The sequence below is a fragment of the Falco cherrug genome, chromosome 1 (genome assembly GCF_023634085.1).
Source record: "Falco cherrug isolate bFalChe1 chromosome 1, bFalChe1.pri, whole genome shotgun sequence".
Lineage (NCBI taxonomy): Eukaryota > Metazoa > Chordata > Aves > Falconiformes > Falconidae > Falco > Falco cherrug.
The window spans coordinates 34,326,290-34,343,750 of NC_073697.1; the positions used below are offsets into that span (position 1 = coordinate 34,326,290).

The following is a 17,461-nucleotide window of genomic DNA, read 5'->3' on the forward strand; positions in this document are numbered from 1 at the left end:
AGACATCACAATGTCTTATCAACTGAGCTCACAGTGAAAGTCACAGACAAGTAAGGTCACACCGATGTTCAGGACAGCGATGACATATGCTGAAGAAACCAAGACAACAAAAAGCTTTCGCTTCTCCCAAGAATTTGATCAAGTTGGTAACTGAAGAATGGAAGAAGCACAACTGATCATGATATTCCCTGGGCTCTGACAACTTATACAAGAAGAACAAGTGTCATCAAAAATGCTGATACCTTATCCATTAAACGATCCTCTATTTCTCTGCACACAATTTTTTCTGTCATTGATCCATGACATTTAAAAAGTGGTATGACTAGCATAAAGTTCCTCCTGCCTGGAACACTGTCAAATTACAAGTTTGACTGCAATATGCAGACAGAGTTTCTATTAGTGAGGAAATACAAATTTCTGTACTGAAATATTCCCTGTCCTGTGACTCTGGGTTCATGTTTGGCAATCTTGCATTTACAGAAAAAAAACAAAAACCCCTGCAACTAACAGCTGGCCAAAGTGTTTGTGAAAACAGGAGAAACCATAGCATCCTTCTCAGAATATAAATCCAGTAATAACTTTGTACGTAAGACTCATCATAATTCAGACATGTAAGGTGAATTCTTAATCTCTGGAATGTTTTACACATTTTATATCTAAACAATATTCCTGGGAATTATAATCTGCATTTTCTAGTGACCATCCACAAAGCAAGTTATACAATTTGCCAATTTCTTGGTCCTGGTTCACAATGCAGGCTACACTGTTTGGTGGTACAGACTCTTACAGAGTCTTCTCACCCATTTCACACTGCAAAATGCATGAAAAGAACAAACAACTTCAGTAATGAGAACAATCGGAGGAGAAAGAACAACTAGCTCCCTCAGCCAGGATGCCACATATGTACATTGTAAGAGTACTGGTTAGCACTGTGATAGGAAAAAAGGAATCTGGAGGGATCAGAAGAATTCTGAATTTCAAAAGATATGCGTATTACCACCAGACTGTCATTCACTTCAGAGACAACATCCAAACACTAGGACATTGCATTGATCAATTCAGACCAATTAATTGTAGGCCATAAAGAAAACTTCAAGGGCTAGAGCTGGCACTGATGGAAGTGGAAAAGTGGGGAAAATTGATTTCTTCGTCATTATGAAAAATGCACAACATCTTTTATCTACAGACAAATCACTATTTTTCAAGATTCACATGCAATTTACAGTATTGTTTCCTACATTTTTCATATGCTTCCCTTGGCACCAGATTTCATTAAGACGCTGGCAGTGCCATCTGCAGCTCCAAGAGCATCTCCTCTGTCAACAGCTTGATCTCAGATGAGTCATACAGCTTGGACTATCAAGCAAGAAAAACCTTTTAAAGCCCATGTAAAAAAAGTCAACTCAGTGAGCTGCATTAAACACCTTGCAAGAAACACTGAGCCAAATGAAGAGAGCAGAAAAATTGTCTTTACCATAGTTTGAAATTCTAACCTTGGAATTCTGAGTTTTAAGTTCTGAAATTCTAAAACCTGCCACAGCCCAGATTCCATTGCAAAATTCTGCATCATCATCATTAAAAACAAAAGATGTTTCATTCCACCCAAGCAATATAGCACTCCCTAATCTTTGGCAGAGGAACCTGGAGAACCTGATGGAAAATAATCTGCCAACCACCAGTGCTGATACTCACCACAGGTATCGGTACCATATGGTAGACATCCACTACAGGACATGAACCTATTTAACTGAGAAGCTAAGCAGTACATTTAGAAAAAGCTAATATATCAAGTTTATATGGGAATTGCGTATATCCAAAAGCAGCAGACGGGGTTGCATCAAAACCAAGAACAGTGAAAAAAGTTAGACCTTTGTGATCTGGCAATGTCTTTCCCACTCTATAAATCTTTCTAACTTAAGAGTTTTCAGGCCAATCTGGCTTGAAAGCTACTTGAAGACACAAAAAAAATTTGGAATTATAAACAAATACTAAGTAAAAAAAAAATAATAAAATGAGGTGGAATTACAGCTTAAGTTAGCTCAGGGCTAGGAAACTCATGGAAGGCTGGGAAGTAACCAGCTCAGTACCCACAAGGGGGAGCCTTCCCTCGAGAATAAACCTGAACTCTTGCACTTCATTAGTTAGTGGTTAGTTCATGGTTAGCGAACAGCCCACCAGTCCACAATTCAGTACAGACAATTCTCAACAAGCTTTAGGCTTTAATCAGCACTAATGTTTGCATAAGAGGAGAGTCACAGGAGAGGAAGAGCAGGAAGGAAGTTGAAAGAAATCAAGAAATTGGAATGTGACCTTTACAAAGGGAATACACGTAATCTGTCTAAATACACTGAGTTTTAAAAAGGAAGAACCAGCCCAGGGAAACAGGAATGGAACACACATACTCAGAAGATATATTTTCTATTTATCTCATTCCTATAGCATGCCTGTTTTCACTTCTAATCTGCTTGGAAATAACTAAATATTTGTTAGTATTTCCGCTTTAGAACTATTTATCTTCACAGCCATGGTAATGCATTCACATAAAGGCATCAAAGCTGCCAAATTCCTTCGTTACAATTTGGATCATGGTGTAGAGGCCGGGGTGTTGGCACTTGCATCTCACTGGACCCGTAACAGCAGACACTCATCATCATCAAGTCATTATCACATTTTCCCTTCATGGCTGTGTTTATTTTAAGAAATTCCCATGTGTTCAAACACTACCTAGGCTTATTTCAGAGTACCAGTTCCTTACAGAACTTCAGCACAAATAACTGCTCCAGAAGGTATGAACTGTAAAGCGAAAGTAAGGAAATACTTTCTACTGATTCACATCTCCAAGCCAATATCCAAGAACAGAAGAAAACCAGCATAAAACAGACAGAAGAACATATTTATCATACATTCTTTAAGCCCCCCCAAAAAAATAATCTCACCCTGTTCCTTTTCAAATCTACAGTTAATTCACACCACATTTCCTTTAAAAAAAAAGGGAAAAGTCTCATATTTGGAAAGTTTTACGTAGTGTAATTCTCTCTAAACATTACACAATCTCAAAAGCACTGCTGATAAAACTACACCCAGCAGGATATTCTAATTAAGGATATAAAGCAAAACAAAGCATCAATTAAAATGTGATTTCTGGTTATATAATATTTTCTTCTGGTCAGGAACTGAAACCAAATTCAGAACATCCTTCTAATCCTCTTCTGGACCACCCAACTTCAACTAAAAATTTTTCCAATTTTATTTGATTTTTTCTTTTCTTTTTAATTACTGGTCAGATCTTTGTACACTGTTTCTTCCCCTGTCTATACTCAAAAAAATAGACCAAAAGTTTTCCTTATCTTGATTTAGAAGGGAAGATATTCCTAGCAGATTCAGGCAAATTCATTAACCATGGCATACCAAAACAATGATGAGCAAACAATTGAGCAGTTGAGATACATTGATTATCTATGTCTGTATCTTCCTTTCAGCATACCAAAATACTTTCTGTTTAAATACTTGCCAAATTCACATGGGACCTGCACTATTCTTGTGCACAATGAAATGTTACACCATTAAGAAGAGTTTTATGCAACATTCACATTTAGCAAACTAACTGGAAAGTCATCCTGAGTTCAGAAGCCAAAATAAAACACAATGGACAAATACAATCATACAACTATAATCTTTTTTGTTCACTTGCATGTTTTAATTAACAGCAGCAGACTTTCTTACAAAACAATCCTACCCACAGCTACATCATGCAAAAACAAAAAAAAAGGCAATGAATACTGTTACAGGAATACAGTTTACGTTCAATTTTCAATAAAGTATGTAGTCAAATAGCTTTACATTTCCAAGGAACTATAAACCAGAACTATACAGAACATACTCTTTATATGAGGATATTAAGTTCCAAATGCATACCTCTAATTCATCAGACAATAATGCCTCATTTAATGGATCCAGATAATATTTTCCTTAACTACTTTATTTTGGGCCAGCTCAAATCTTTTGAAGACAGGCATCTATCTCCAGCTCTATTTCGTTTTCATTTTGACTACTTCTCAAAGGCTTGGGTTTCTTTTTGGTTTTCTGAGGTTTGGGGTTTTGTTCCTTTTGTTTGTTTTAATATGTTAACATCTTAAACACCAGTAATGAAGGCCTGAAGAATTATCAGTCCTAATGCATTTGCATACCCACACATCCCACTCTAAGGCCTTGCTGTATGCATGAAAGGCAGAGTTATGAACACTCAAATTCCTATTCCAGTGAAAACACAAAACTAAGCAGTTACGCTCATAGAGCTTTACTTCAGGAAACACACTTTTAAAGTCTTACAGCAACAGTAACATAACTGTATAATTTTTTGTTCAATATAAATACACTTTTGTTTATTAAAATGCGCAACAACTTTTGTGTATCTTAATCTAGATTTCTTTCAAGTAAGCATGTGAATTAATACACTTAACACTGCAACACTTCTGCTTTTATGAAAGGCTGTCTAGGCTGCATCCTACATTACAAACTACCACAGTGATCTACAGGTCTTGTAAGACAAATAGTCTTCCCTGGACAAAAGACAAATCAGCAGATCCCTAATACAGCATTTGCCACTTTCAGGTAAATGTTAGCTTTTTCATGTTTCAGAATTTTCTCTGTATTACCAACTCACTGTCTAAGGCCTATCAAGGTATGAGAACTACCACTTGTCGGCAATACTTGCTCCATCTGACTCCATTTCACCATCCTAGTCAAATATGTTACATGAAACACAATAGCGCAAGCTGTCATACTGCAGAACAGAATTAGGCTGTTCTCCCCACTTGGCGCCTTTGTGGATAAAATCCCTATGAAGACAGCTTGTAACACAGTCGTTAGGAGACCAGCAGTGAGGCAAATTAATGACCAAAAAAGCTTTGATTTTCTGCTATTACAGTGAAAATCCAGCATCCACTGCTACTCTTAAATGTTAAATCTTGTGAATTTATAATTCCAGACTGTCTGTCAAGTCCCATTCTTTTAATAAGTATTCATATATCTGGAAGCATTACCAGTATTTTAACCAGAGTACTGAATATATGCCAAATGCTCATTCTTAGGTGACCCATCTCACCTAACTCAGCAAGTTACAACTTGCTGCAGAAATCTTTTCTTGACCAATCAACCTCCTAATTCAATTACATTTCTCCCAGTTTTGCTCTTTGTTCCCCCCATATATGCGCACACACAATACTGCCATTCTTCCACTATTCCACTCTTACATAACCAAGCTAACAGCACATACACAGTTTAAAGCCTTCCCTTCTAACTCAAATCCAGTTCAGTTTTCTTTCATTTGACCGAAGGAAAGAAAAGTCACACAGTAGGTTTTGCAACCTGATTACAAGAACAGATAAAAATTCAGTTTAGCCAAAATTCTAGTGAAATATTTTTAATGTTGCAACAAAATGGAAAAATTGCATTTGAAGTGAGCATCCCACAACACTAGCTAGAAAAGCAACCCACTCTGCCATTGGTTTTGCAAAGCTACATAGTGTAGATAAAAATATTTTCTTTTTTATTTCCTTCAATGTCTTTGATACATATGCACAAAATTGCATGATCTTACTGTTCGATGCTGCACTGTATATTTACAGCTATTATTATCATTAGGTCTCTTACAGTAGTTTTTTCCCCAGCGATCACAATCTTGAATTTGCTGTAAGTACTTTGCATTTCCCATGTTCTCCAGTCCATATCCACAGGACAAACAACTCTGGCATATATTATTTATTTTTATTTACATACTTTAGCATTATTTCCCCTAACAAAACTTACTGGTATGCTGTTTACACAGTTTAGATCAGTAATCAACAGGCTACAAAACAATGGACCCAATAATAAATGCTTTACCCCAGTGCCTTATCTAAAATTTAAACTGTGTGGCACAACTGGCCATACCCCAGCAGCTTTCAATCCAATTCTGTATGTGAGATTTCAAAGGTGACAGTACACTGCACATTGTAAAATTCTTTCATCTTAAAATGGTATGCTACCCAAACAAGTTTTACTAATGGTAATCTGTTTTAGATCCTAAAACAGTTGTACAATTTTCTGATTATTTCCAACCCCAAGAAGCCTTATAACATAGTGAAAGATTCTCTTCTTTTGCACAGATAAAGCCAGTTATCAACCAGAACACTGAAGATGACCTGCTTTAGCCGTTAGACCCTAAAATGTGCACGTGTCTGGCTACTCTCATTGGTGAGTCAAAGGAAGTGCAACACTATGGTTATGATTCTTTTTTCTAGATAAAATTAAGTTTGTCATCTGCCAAACCTACATACATAATTAAAACTTAACCATAGAACAAAATCTCTGCAGTCTGTGTCAAATGAGGTATTTTGGCTTCTGCACCTCTGACATGAACACTACTGGAGATCAAGAAGCAAAGCACTCCTATGGATTGGGTAGGCTCTCCACTTTGTAAGAGTTTTTGGGTTTTTTTTTTTTTCTTTTTCAAACAAAATCACACTGACCTAAAAAAAAAAAAGGTTTTTTTTAGTGGTATTTTTATTTTGTTTTTGTGTGATACAGGCATAAGTGATGAGGGGAGTACCATCGCTATAACAAGTTATAGCATAGGAGAGTTACACAGAAGTATTTGCTCCACTGAATTTACAGACAGATTACTAAAAATCAAAAATTCAGTTCTCTTGCCTTTTACAAAGAATGCACAATTCATAAAATACCAGAATATAACAGAACCAATTAATCATGGACTAGATTTAACATCAATGCAGAAGTAGCAAGGACCAGACAGGAATTTTCTCCAGTCTCAGAAGTGATCACTGCTTTCCTGCAGCATATATGTGTGTTTGAGCATGTAATTTTAGTTCATGTAAGTAACTGTCTTTAGTTCTGTTAGGCTTTTCAGATTTTTTTTTCTTCCACTAAGACATACATTTATACTCTTTTCTCTCCATTTAGCCTTCCATATCTTTACAGTCTGAGAAGCAGCTACTACAAACATCCCTTCATTACATTAGCTGTTATTCTATCTTTGCAACCCTTCCCTGTGGGCCTTATCAAACTTGAGATGCAACCTTTTCAGTTTCGAGGTGAATCAACTATCTAAATCCCTTCCAGCTATCCACCACCACTACAAAAACCCACAGAAGGGGTGGGAGCCCGTGGGAAGAGCTGATATTTCTTCTATCTTTCCTGTATTAAAGCACCAAAAGCACTGAACAGCCACCAAACCTCTCCTCATACATACGCCTTAAAAAGTACGTGCAGCCCTTCCTTACAACTGTGTGGATTACACATTCACAGTAAAAATAAAAATGTCATTGAACAGTCTGGACCGAAGGGGAAATGAAAAGAAAGAGGCCAGGATTTTGTCTCTTGTACATATTACCCTGCAAATCCTCAAGCAGTACTTAACCAAAAGATTCCCCCCCACCCCCCCACTTCAGCCCGTTTTTTTCTTCCCCCTAGAGATTAAGGGCCATGGAAAGAAGCCTTCAGAACATGGTCCTTTAAACACCCTTGAGCCAGGGAGGGCCTGCACCTGGGCTTGGCTGTAAAGATGAAAAGAGTTCAGTAAGTCCCAGCTTTATTCCCCATGAGGTGGGTCTGAACAGCCATTAGCAGAGCAGGCCCCTCAAGTGTCTGAGGGAGAGAATAAACTCTGCTCGGTATTCATAAGCAGCCTTTCCCAAATAAAACCGCCAGCCCTGGCTCCAGTATCTTTACAACAGCTACAAGGATCAGGACAACAGTCTGGGCTGTTCATCGCTGCAGCCCTTGCCTCAGCTCTCCTCCAAGGACCAAATATTGCACTTTGTATATTGGCACTTTTCCTTACCATAATGAGAGTCGCTTTAATTGGTATGTAGGTAATTGATGTGACTTGCTCACCGGGACTCTTGAATTCCACACAGTTCAACATAGTTTCGGATGAAGCCTCTTGGTCTGCGTATGGAAAATTTAGCCTACGTCTTCCTGAACGCACCACTCATCTTAATCACTCACCAGCTCAGCAAATCTAAAATCTCTGCAAAGGACTGCAAAGTGAAGAGAGTAATCCAAGTGTGGTACAGGGTAAGCTTCTCTTATCTATCCTAAGCATACCCTAAGTACTCCATCTGACACGTCAATTCAAGAAATGGATATTGCAGAAATTTTTTTTCAGTTAAAAATACTGAAAAATGTACTCAAATGGTGATACACTGCATTAACTGTAAACAGTCAAATATTTCAGAGAAAAACAAATGCAAGTACCTCTGACAAGTCTCTATCTGAATATTAAATTTCAAGTTAATAAATATATTCACAGAAGTTTGAAAAACATTGAGATCCCACTGGCAAATAGACCCCTCACTGCAGCTGTAATATTTCATCAAGTGTTGGATGGCTTATGTCATTTGTGTGGAGAAAAGGAACATTCACTGTATCAGCAGATTCCTAAGTTTTCCAGCTCAGATATTGACATGTGTAAATGATATGATCATCAGTAAAACCAAAAAAAAAAGTACACCAAAAAATTTGTGTGTCATCAATAACTGAGTTAAGCTGTGCTGGGTTTTTTATTATTAACCTATTAACATGCTCTAAAGAAGTTGAGGGGTTTATCCCCTAAACAGAGACTGATTAAAAACACAGCCCTAGAAAAAAACTACTAAAACACACAATCTCTAAACCTAGCTGTAATTTCAGTTTTCACTACAGGGTGTTTATAAAAACACATCAGTTGCACAGTTGCTCTTTAACAAAGAGCATTCCATCTAGCTTTAGGCTCTAGGATGCAAAAAACTATTCAAGCATGCTTTGTAGGGAAACATTATTGCAAAAAGCATTTGTAGATCAACATTACAACAAAGAGCATTATGAAGGACCAAAAGCAAATTAAAGCTTTTAGATAGCCTTGACTTTCTTTCATACAATGGAACATATGAAAGTAGATTTGTGCCGGCTAAAGGGGATATGCATTTTTTTAGTAATGTTTCCCTTGCCAATTTCCTATTCCTTTTGAAGAATGCAGGCAGTAGCTACTACAAGCAGTGCACAATGTTTCAAACTTTTTTCTTATAAAAGCTTGTATATGTTTATCAAGAACATATAGACAAATCTGGCAAAACAAGCTTCTTTTTTTACTACCATGATTCTTTTGTTGATACATTCTATGTATATTAGTAATTTCTTAGGAAAAAAACCCCAAACTATGCTGTTTTTAAGAATGTACACTTTGGGAAATATTTTTGAAAGAAAAAATACACGTGTTGTTTGAACGCTGTGTGAGTAACTTTAGAGAAGCTTTAGCACAAACTCAATGCATTTAAAATGCTATATAAATCAACATTGAGGATGAAGGGTCAACAGGGGTTAAACTGTCTGTCCTTCTTGACTACATTCATAAATGTCTTTTCTAGCTGTACTTATAGAAGCAACTGCAGCGTAACTTGGATATTAAAACCTCCAAGGAAACCAACAATAAAAGCTGCTAAGAATTTCACAAGGTTTTTTTTTTCTTAGGTGTTAATTAAATGATCATTTAACACTGAAATGTAAACACAACATTTTCATCTACTGACAGCACAGCCTATTATAAATCCAGGGTAATAAACGTCCTGGTGTTAATACTCTGAACCAAGTTCCCACAACACACTAAGATGCCTTGTCGTGTCTAAGGTTAAGCATCTAGACACAAAACAAAGATTGTGCCTACTCGACTTCCAGTTCAATTTTCCCATCGCCTAGTGACCTAGGTAACACTTTGAGCAATAAAGAATAAATTTAATTTCTCCAGCATTTTGTGAGGATTAGGAACAATTGTTGGCCTGCAATGACTTTTTATCCTTGGATTCTTTCTCTTCCAGAGCATTCCCCAAGTTCTAAAAGAAAATTCTGATGGTTTAAGACACAGAACAAACAGAACTTTAAATTAGGCTTTTTTCAATCAATTGGAACAGTTGGAGGGGAAGCAATCAACCTTTCTTTGGACTTTTCTCAGCTATTCAGTTACTTCAGGCTTTAATCTTCCACTTGCAGAAGAAACCTACCATCATAGGGACAAGCCTCTATACTTTCACATTTTCCCTTGGCTTGATTTATTCCTCTTTTTCTGTTCTTTTTTCAATCAAGATGACACGGCTGCACTTAAATGTCCACTCTGTGCAAGCCGAGACTTACAGATGTCCTCTTTATAATGTTTCACACGATGTTTCTGCACCACATAATAATGGCATTTCCTCCGACATACCTTTTTACTTTTCATTACTTCCTTCGCTGAGATTCAGTTTCCTACTTAACTCCTGCCTAAAAGGCTTCCTATATAACAATTTATCAAAGCTTTCAAGGTTAACCCTCCAGGAACAACCCAAGGACTGATTCAGATGGGACATGAATATGGTTACAGGCGACCCAAATCCAGCTTCTTTAATTTTCAGATTAAAAGGCAATTATCTTAGTTCTCTGCATTGACAACTATCATGTCATCAAAAATACAGAAGGTAATTATTTATGCTTGGGGCCAAACAGGTCAAGGTAACAAAGCCGTAATAGCGAAAGTAGATCTCTCAATTACTCTGAATACCACCACATTAACAAAGCTATGGCTTGAGTAATTATTCATATGATTCATGTTTTCACATTAGACTTATTTGAATACCAACAGCTAATAGCACAAAAATTTTTGAATACCACAAATATTTATGTTGGTGCAGAAGAATCGCCTTGAGACAGTTTTATTTGCTTGGTGTTTAACAATTTTCTAATTAAGGTTAAAAGTGACTATAAACTGTTTTGGAGTGTTTGTTCTAATGAAAAATCAATAGTTATAAGTACCCATACAGAGCTGTTTTGCTCAAATTAGTCAACTATATCACTTGGTAGTGCAGATTACATAAAGATTTAGTGATCTGCCCAGCAGCAGAATTGGCTTACAGCCCCAGAAGTCCATCCAATTTGCCATTTTTTCCCATAGCAAAGGAAATATTGCTCGTAAAAAATACACGAAATTATGGTTTTATTTAAAGAAATAAACACAAATTTAACTGCAATTTAAAGACAACTCCCAATTATCTCAAAATTAAAAATGCAAACATCCATCTTGACAGCCATTTAATAAAAATTTTAAAATTGGAAATTATTACTTCAAGTAACAACTTTTAACCTATTTCTGTACATTTGATACACCATTTTTTTCCTCGCACAGCATCATGGCAGATACTGTGAAAATACAAAAGCAAGCATAGCTCAGGAAAAGAGTACAGCTTAAGAGATGCTTAAACAAAAGGGCAGGAAAAGTAATGTAATGAAGTTTGAAGTCCAATAATTGCCCAGAGTGATAATACTTTTTTTTTCCTGATTACATTTCAAAAGTTCCTTCTGGTTCCACCAACACTTCCACTCAGCTAGATCTAAGCCTGAATGTTTGCTGTTGCTAGGATATAACCACTGCAAGATGTACACCACATGCGTGTATATATATATATAATTCTTGGTTTTGTGCTCCAAAAAATGTATTACCTGATGAATTGTACAGGCTTTTGCAGCACTTCCAAAATACCTAACATAAGTCATCTTGCCATCTCTAACCCTACATAAGTAGGGCTTACCTCTGAAATAAAGTTACGTTGGTATTTTTGTTTTGCTCACTACCATGTAAAGGGTGACTGAGTTTTCAATTCTGAAACATTACAGCAGAGAACAAGAACTGAAGGTAGAAGCAGGTAGTGGCAGGAACAAGAGAAAAGATCCACACACAACTTAAGTTGCATACAGTATGCATGCTCCTAATTAACTTCTCTTTCTAGATTAAATATCTAGATGAAAGAAGCAACAGTCTTTATAATTGTCTTACAAGTTTATATCCTAGATTTTCCATATCAGAAATGAGTGCCAGAGAACAGGCAAACCTAGCACGGAGTCAACATGGGTTTAGTCACTTTAGTTTCTTACTAAATGCAATTAATTCACCCTGAAAACATTCTAGACTGGGGCAGTAAGACTTGTATCAGTAACTGCACCAACACAGCAAAGCAATGATAATGATGTTTCCACATTGCAAGAAAGAGTAGTAATTACTTGTATTAAATTAGAGATTTATTTTTAATTACTGGCTTACAATACCACAAAGCCAAAACTCTACACTCATTTTATACATACACAATATGCAGTATCTCTTCATTAAACAGTAATTTTGAAAGACAGTTATTTTCCAAGAACTAGTCACTGTTCAAAAATAATGTTAATAAAATAATGCTAGGAATTAAAAACTAACTGGTATTAAAATTGGTAAGTTTTTACCAGCTTTACTGTTCATGTGCCAATTAATTGTTTAAATAAAACAATTTAAACACTTTTTGTATTTTAACTAAACCACTGTGATAGAAAGAGCCACAAGCAGTCAAACCAGAACAGACACAACATATGGAAGATTTATTTGTTTCTATTTACCCCTAAAAGGGTAAGATTCAAATCTATCACCCCCCCAAAAAAAAATCAAGTTGCCTTGTATGCAGGCTGCTAGAATGACCCATACAAATCACAAAAACAGAAAGAAATTACTAAAAATAACTCAATACACTTTCCTGGGAAGGATATAGCAACAAGGTGGCTTCACAATTCACATTCCAATAAATCTTTAATTGTTGCACATCCAGCACACTTCTGCAACAAGGTGGAGCGCAGTGTAATGTTATTGCAGCAAATACAGCAGTGGAAACCTACCCACTACCCTTATCTGGCAGCGGTTCCTTTAACAGTCTGCTTGCAGAAGGAGAGAGATTCACTGATACTGCCTTTTGAAAAGGGGAAACTCATTCTTGCTCCTCATTGGATTTAACATCCAGAGCTACCTGTTTGCAGCTGGAATGAGATTTCAGAGGCTTTGGAATAACCAGCATTTTTCTAATGAGCTATTTCTCTATTAGAGTTGTTAAAACTGATTCAGACTGAAGACAAAAATCTTTTCTATGAAATTGTGACTACAGTCTCACTTGCCACCATTAGTGTTAAAAGGGGTAGGACTAAACCATAAATTAACCTCAAATGCAGCTATACCTTAGCAAGACCAGCAGTAAAAATATTTTTCAAGTTGCTTTTTTAGCATCTCGCATACAGCACCTTTTAATCTTTTTTCTCATTCCCCTGACGCACTTCCCCCCACCCCCCTTGGCAAAGGCAAAACCAAAACAACGCTCAGCAAACTGTGCAAGTCACGGGTCCTCCTGCTGCAGTCGAGAGGCAGAGCCGCGAGCCGCCGGGAGAACTTTCCGCCCGCCGGCGCCCGCAGCCTTCCCCGCGCCGGGAGCGGGCGGCAGCGCTCGGGCAGCGGCCGGGTGAGTAACGATGCCGGGCCGGCCGGACAACGGTAACCCTGGCAACTGTAACCTGCAATTCCTGCCTAACCATTGTCGGATTTATTGTGGCAGAGGCCAAAGAGGCCAAGAGTAAAATGAAGCAGAGAACTATGGTGTCTGACACATCTAGTACCACACACTTTAATCATAGCTGGCAGAAATTAATTCAGGAGGAATTTTTGCAAGGGCCTCCCATGCAGCGTGTTTTGTTGTTGTTGTTGCTGCTGCTGGTTCTGGCCTAAGATGAATTTTTTCTGAAGGTTTTTTTTTTATGTTTTCATTATTAGCTGTTAGGAATTTTTTTTAAGTGACTAACAAACATGTCAGAGTGTTTATTAATCAGACAATATTAAGATTTTTTCCTTTAGAGAAGAAACATCTTATTCACGGTGTCTGTCTTCTCAAGTACATACACTGGAAGGAAAACACATCTAATATCAGACCACATCCACTAGAAAAATTGTTTTTTCAAAGCTAATATTACTTTACTTATGCAACAAATATTGGTTAGTAAAGAAACAACCTTATTCCAAGCGCAAGACATGTATATTAAAAGGGACAAGCTTTCTGCATGGAATTCAATAGCCTTTTCATGCCACTGATTAATACAGGTATCTTAAAACTGAATTTTCAAACAGCTTTGGGTCCAGTACTTGGTATCCTGCAGCAAACAGCAATCAATGGACTGTGATCTAACCAGCCAAAGCAAGCAGTCAAAATCTATTTGCCTCAGACAAGCACTCACTGGGCTGTAGGAGTTCCCCATACTTAGGTAGCATCACCAATGCTAGATGAGTTAGTGTAACTGGGCATACAGGTTACCAAAAACAATGCATCCCCTTACTGCAGGAAAAGTACTTGTTGAACACTGACTTATATTACCCCAGGGGATTTACAACAGCACTTTAGCAGTATTGGATCAAAACAGAGCTTCATGTACATTGTGCTTTGAGAGATGCCTTGCAAAGTAAGATTAGTATACCCTACAGCGCTATTCATACTATTTTTAGCATTAACTACTTCCTACTGAAATATTTATGTCAAAACACCTTTGCAGATAACTCTTAATGGGAAAAATCAGTTTCTGCTTTGACTAAAATTACCCGTTTTAACTAGTGCCAGGAAGGCTGCTAAACTGGAAAGAAAGTAACCTGAAAAATAATTTGTTTAATTACCTTTGAAAATCAAGTGTCTTTAGACACAGAAAATAATGCACTGTCTCTTTTAAACTCTCAACCTATCACTTTCTTTTACTTACACTTCGCATCTGTCAACAAGTGCTTGTAATTTTATTACACTGTCCTGTAGTTTATGCAGAGTTGGTATTATTTTACAGAGTTCTGTTAATGGACTGGATAAATGGTAATGCTATTTAAACTAGTCTCCTGCTCCAGCAAACACAGCTGCAACTGTACTACTATTTCTAGGCAAACATCTTGACCTGAACACACAGTGCTCTCTCAACCCGTCCAAAGAGAAATTGGAGCAGACAGCAAAGGAAAAGCATAGCTGGCCGCTGGCGGCAACCAACTGTGTCTAATCATAATTCATATACAGTGTACCCTCTTTCTTTTATATTGCATTTAGGCTACACAACAAGCATATGTGCTTCTTCACCTGGCATCTCATTTACAGCCAAGGGTCAAATGGTAATTACTATTCACAGAAGCTCAATAGTATGTTGAAAACTCACAGTACACACACTGTTTGATTAGCTGTTAAATGCCGAAAATAAATACTAAAACCAAAGCATATTATATATTATATTGATCATGTTTAGAGAACTAATACTCCTGATAAATACATTTATTTGGATGTAAATAGCTGTTAACATATACAATGATAAATGTAGAAAACCAAATCATTTTATACTTTTCATAGTGATCAAGCTGCATATAATCTGAAAACTGACCACAAACATTTAACTAGCATCAATCCCTTTGTTGGCCTGACATTTTTTAATTATGAATTTACTGTTAAGCAACTGTAGATTTTCAGTATAGTACATATTTTCTTTTGAACATGAATACATTATAACCAGACATTCACTTTCATGGTCTGATCAACAATAACCCTTAGGCAGAGGAAATTTAATACTGTGAAGCCAGTGATCTCTTACTTTCCACCATATATGCTAGGAGCACTTGTGTGCTTTATGTCAAAGGACATTGTAGATTTAAGACTAGCATCTATCAACTGCACAATTCTGAATTAAATATGTTCAAGTATGATTTTGCCTGAAGTGTGCATCCATTTTTTGCCTCCAAATTATGGCTCATTTCTATTTTATATGAATTTAGATGACAACCATTACACTATAGGTAGAATAATAAAATGATCATAAATCCCTTTCATTTTCCTTCCTGACGGAAGTAATATCTTTATCATGGCTGATGGAAATTATAAAAATGACTCAATTGTTAATACATAAAACTATGTTTGAATATATTATAGCAAGTAAAATATTTTTGTTCGTCTGAACAAAAGCCTTCAAGAGCTTCCTGGGCTAGTAATTTAACAACTCATTGCATCTACAGGGAATTTCTGGAAACAAAGCACACATCCAAAGCAAAGGAAAGAAAAACACACAGAACTAAATGTTTACAGTAATAATAATTTTCCATTTTTCATTTTAATATTACTATAAGGAAAAAAACTATTATCTTACAATATTAGAACAGAAATCAACTCCCAAAAATAAAAGCTTCATTACACCATTTGTTCTCAAGAATATATCCATATACTAAAATGGAAACAAATTAGAGGAACCCCACCTTGACTCTCTTTTTCCCAAGTACACAAGAGGTGAAACTCAATAAAATCAGCAATATCAACAGCAGAAATCTCACCTGAAGCCTAAAGAAATGTGTCAAATGTGTATCTAATTAAGACAGGGCTGAATTTGTACAAACTTTTCTAAGCCTACTTAAGCATGTCATGTTGTATCCTTTCCATAATGTAACTTAAAGGTATCTTAAATTTTATTTTGTTACAATAACTGATCATATACATAAACACATAAATAGTTTCTAAATTTCATTCCGCGTTTTTACTGCAAGAGAAATAAGTGGATTCTTAAAAAGGCCCAGCGGGTCAAAACATTAACTTAAAAATAGTGCCAAGAACAAAACTTTATCAAACCAAAGAATACAATCAAAACAAAAACTCATTAAGCAATTCGATACAGTTTTTATTTAAGGTAAAACATCGCATTTTTTTATTCCCAGAGCTTAAGTTACTACCTTTGTCGTCTTTGTGAGGGGACATAGAACAGCCATCTCCACAGACCTACCATTCACCAATGCTATAATTTTTTTCTGGTCAAGTGTGTACAGCCACAAAAAACAGAGTATCACAAAACCAAAGTGCTTATACAGTGCATTATCTCTGGTCAGAATCTGCACAAGCATTTTTTATTTCTTTTAACACAAAAGCCAAAAAAACAAGCAGAAAAAAGGAAAACCAAAGTATTCTTTCAATAAAACTTCATTACAGAAGTGGCAATGAATGAAACAATATTTTGTTCCATACAACTATCAGTACCTAACCTAGATAAAAAAAATCTTGCAAAACAATCAAAGCACTCATCTTAAAACATCAATGTTCCCAGACACATTTTAGCCCTGTTTGAGGCAAAAGACAAAAAAAACTAAGGTAAGAAAGAACCACAGACCAAATCCAAATTTTCCAGAATAATAGTGAGTCATGCCTACTTACAGCCTGTATAACTTCGGCGTCCCCAGAAAGAGCAGTTCAGAAAGCAACTGGAGGTTATTTCTGTTTAGGCGCCTTCAGAAACAAAAAGAAAAAGTTGTGTTAAATTACAAGTGCTGCACCAATGCAATACAACCACTTTGAGCAGGCATCCCAGTGCTGTAACAAGCTGATTTTAAAGACCAGAAAGGTTATGCAAAGCTGGTCCATTAGCGGAGACATGGTCCAACAGTAAATTTACCATGGACTAATTACATTTTCTGGTTTCCCCCACAGACCACATTACCTATTTTATGAAAGATTTTGAATCTCTGTAATGTGAATCAATCACTAAGTCAGGACTCTCTCCTTCATAAACAACCAGAGAACTAAAAATACGAGGTCAGTGTAACTTCAATTCCCTACCAGCT

General features: G+C 36.5%; 1 protein-coding gene across 18 annotated transcripts in view; it reads right to left on the bottom strand.

Moving 5' to 3' along the window:
- The window catches only part of SLIT2 (slit guidance ligand 2), a 266,529-nt gene that overhangs the window by 228,153 nt on the left and 20,915 nt on the right, over positions 1 to 17,461 (bottom strand). For all 18 annotated transcript variants that reach the window (XR_008730635.1, XM_055700675.1, XM_055700672.1 and 15 more), the window contains exon 4: positions 17,055 to 17,126. Coding sequence is in view for 17 of the 18 variants with exons in the window: in XM_055700675.1 (XP_055556650.1) it covers positions 17,055 to 17,126 (72 nt within the window). In the remaining variant the exon portion in view is untranslated. The remainder of the gene's footprint in view (positions 1 to 17,054; positions 17,127 to 17,461) is intronic.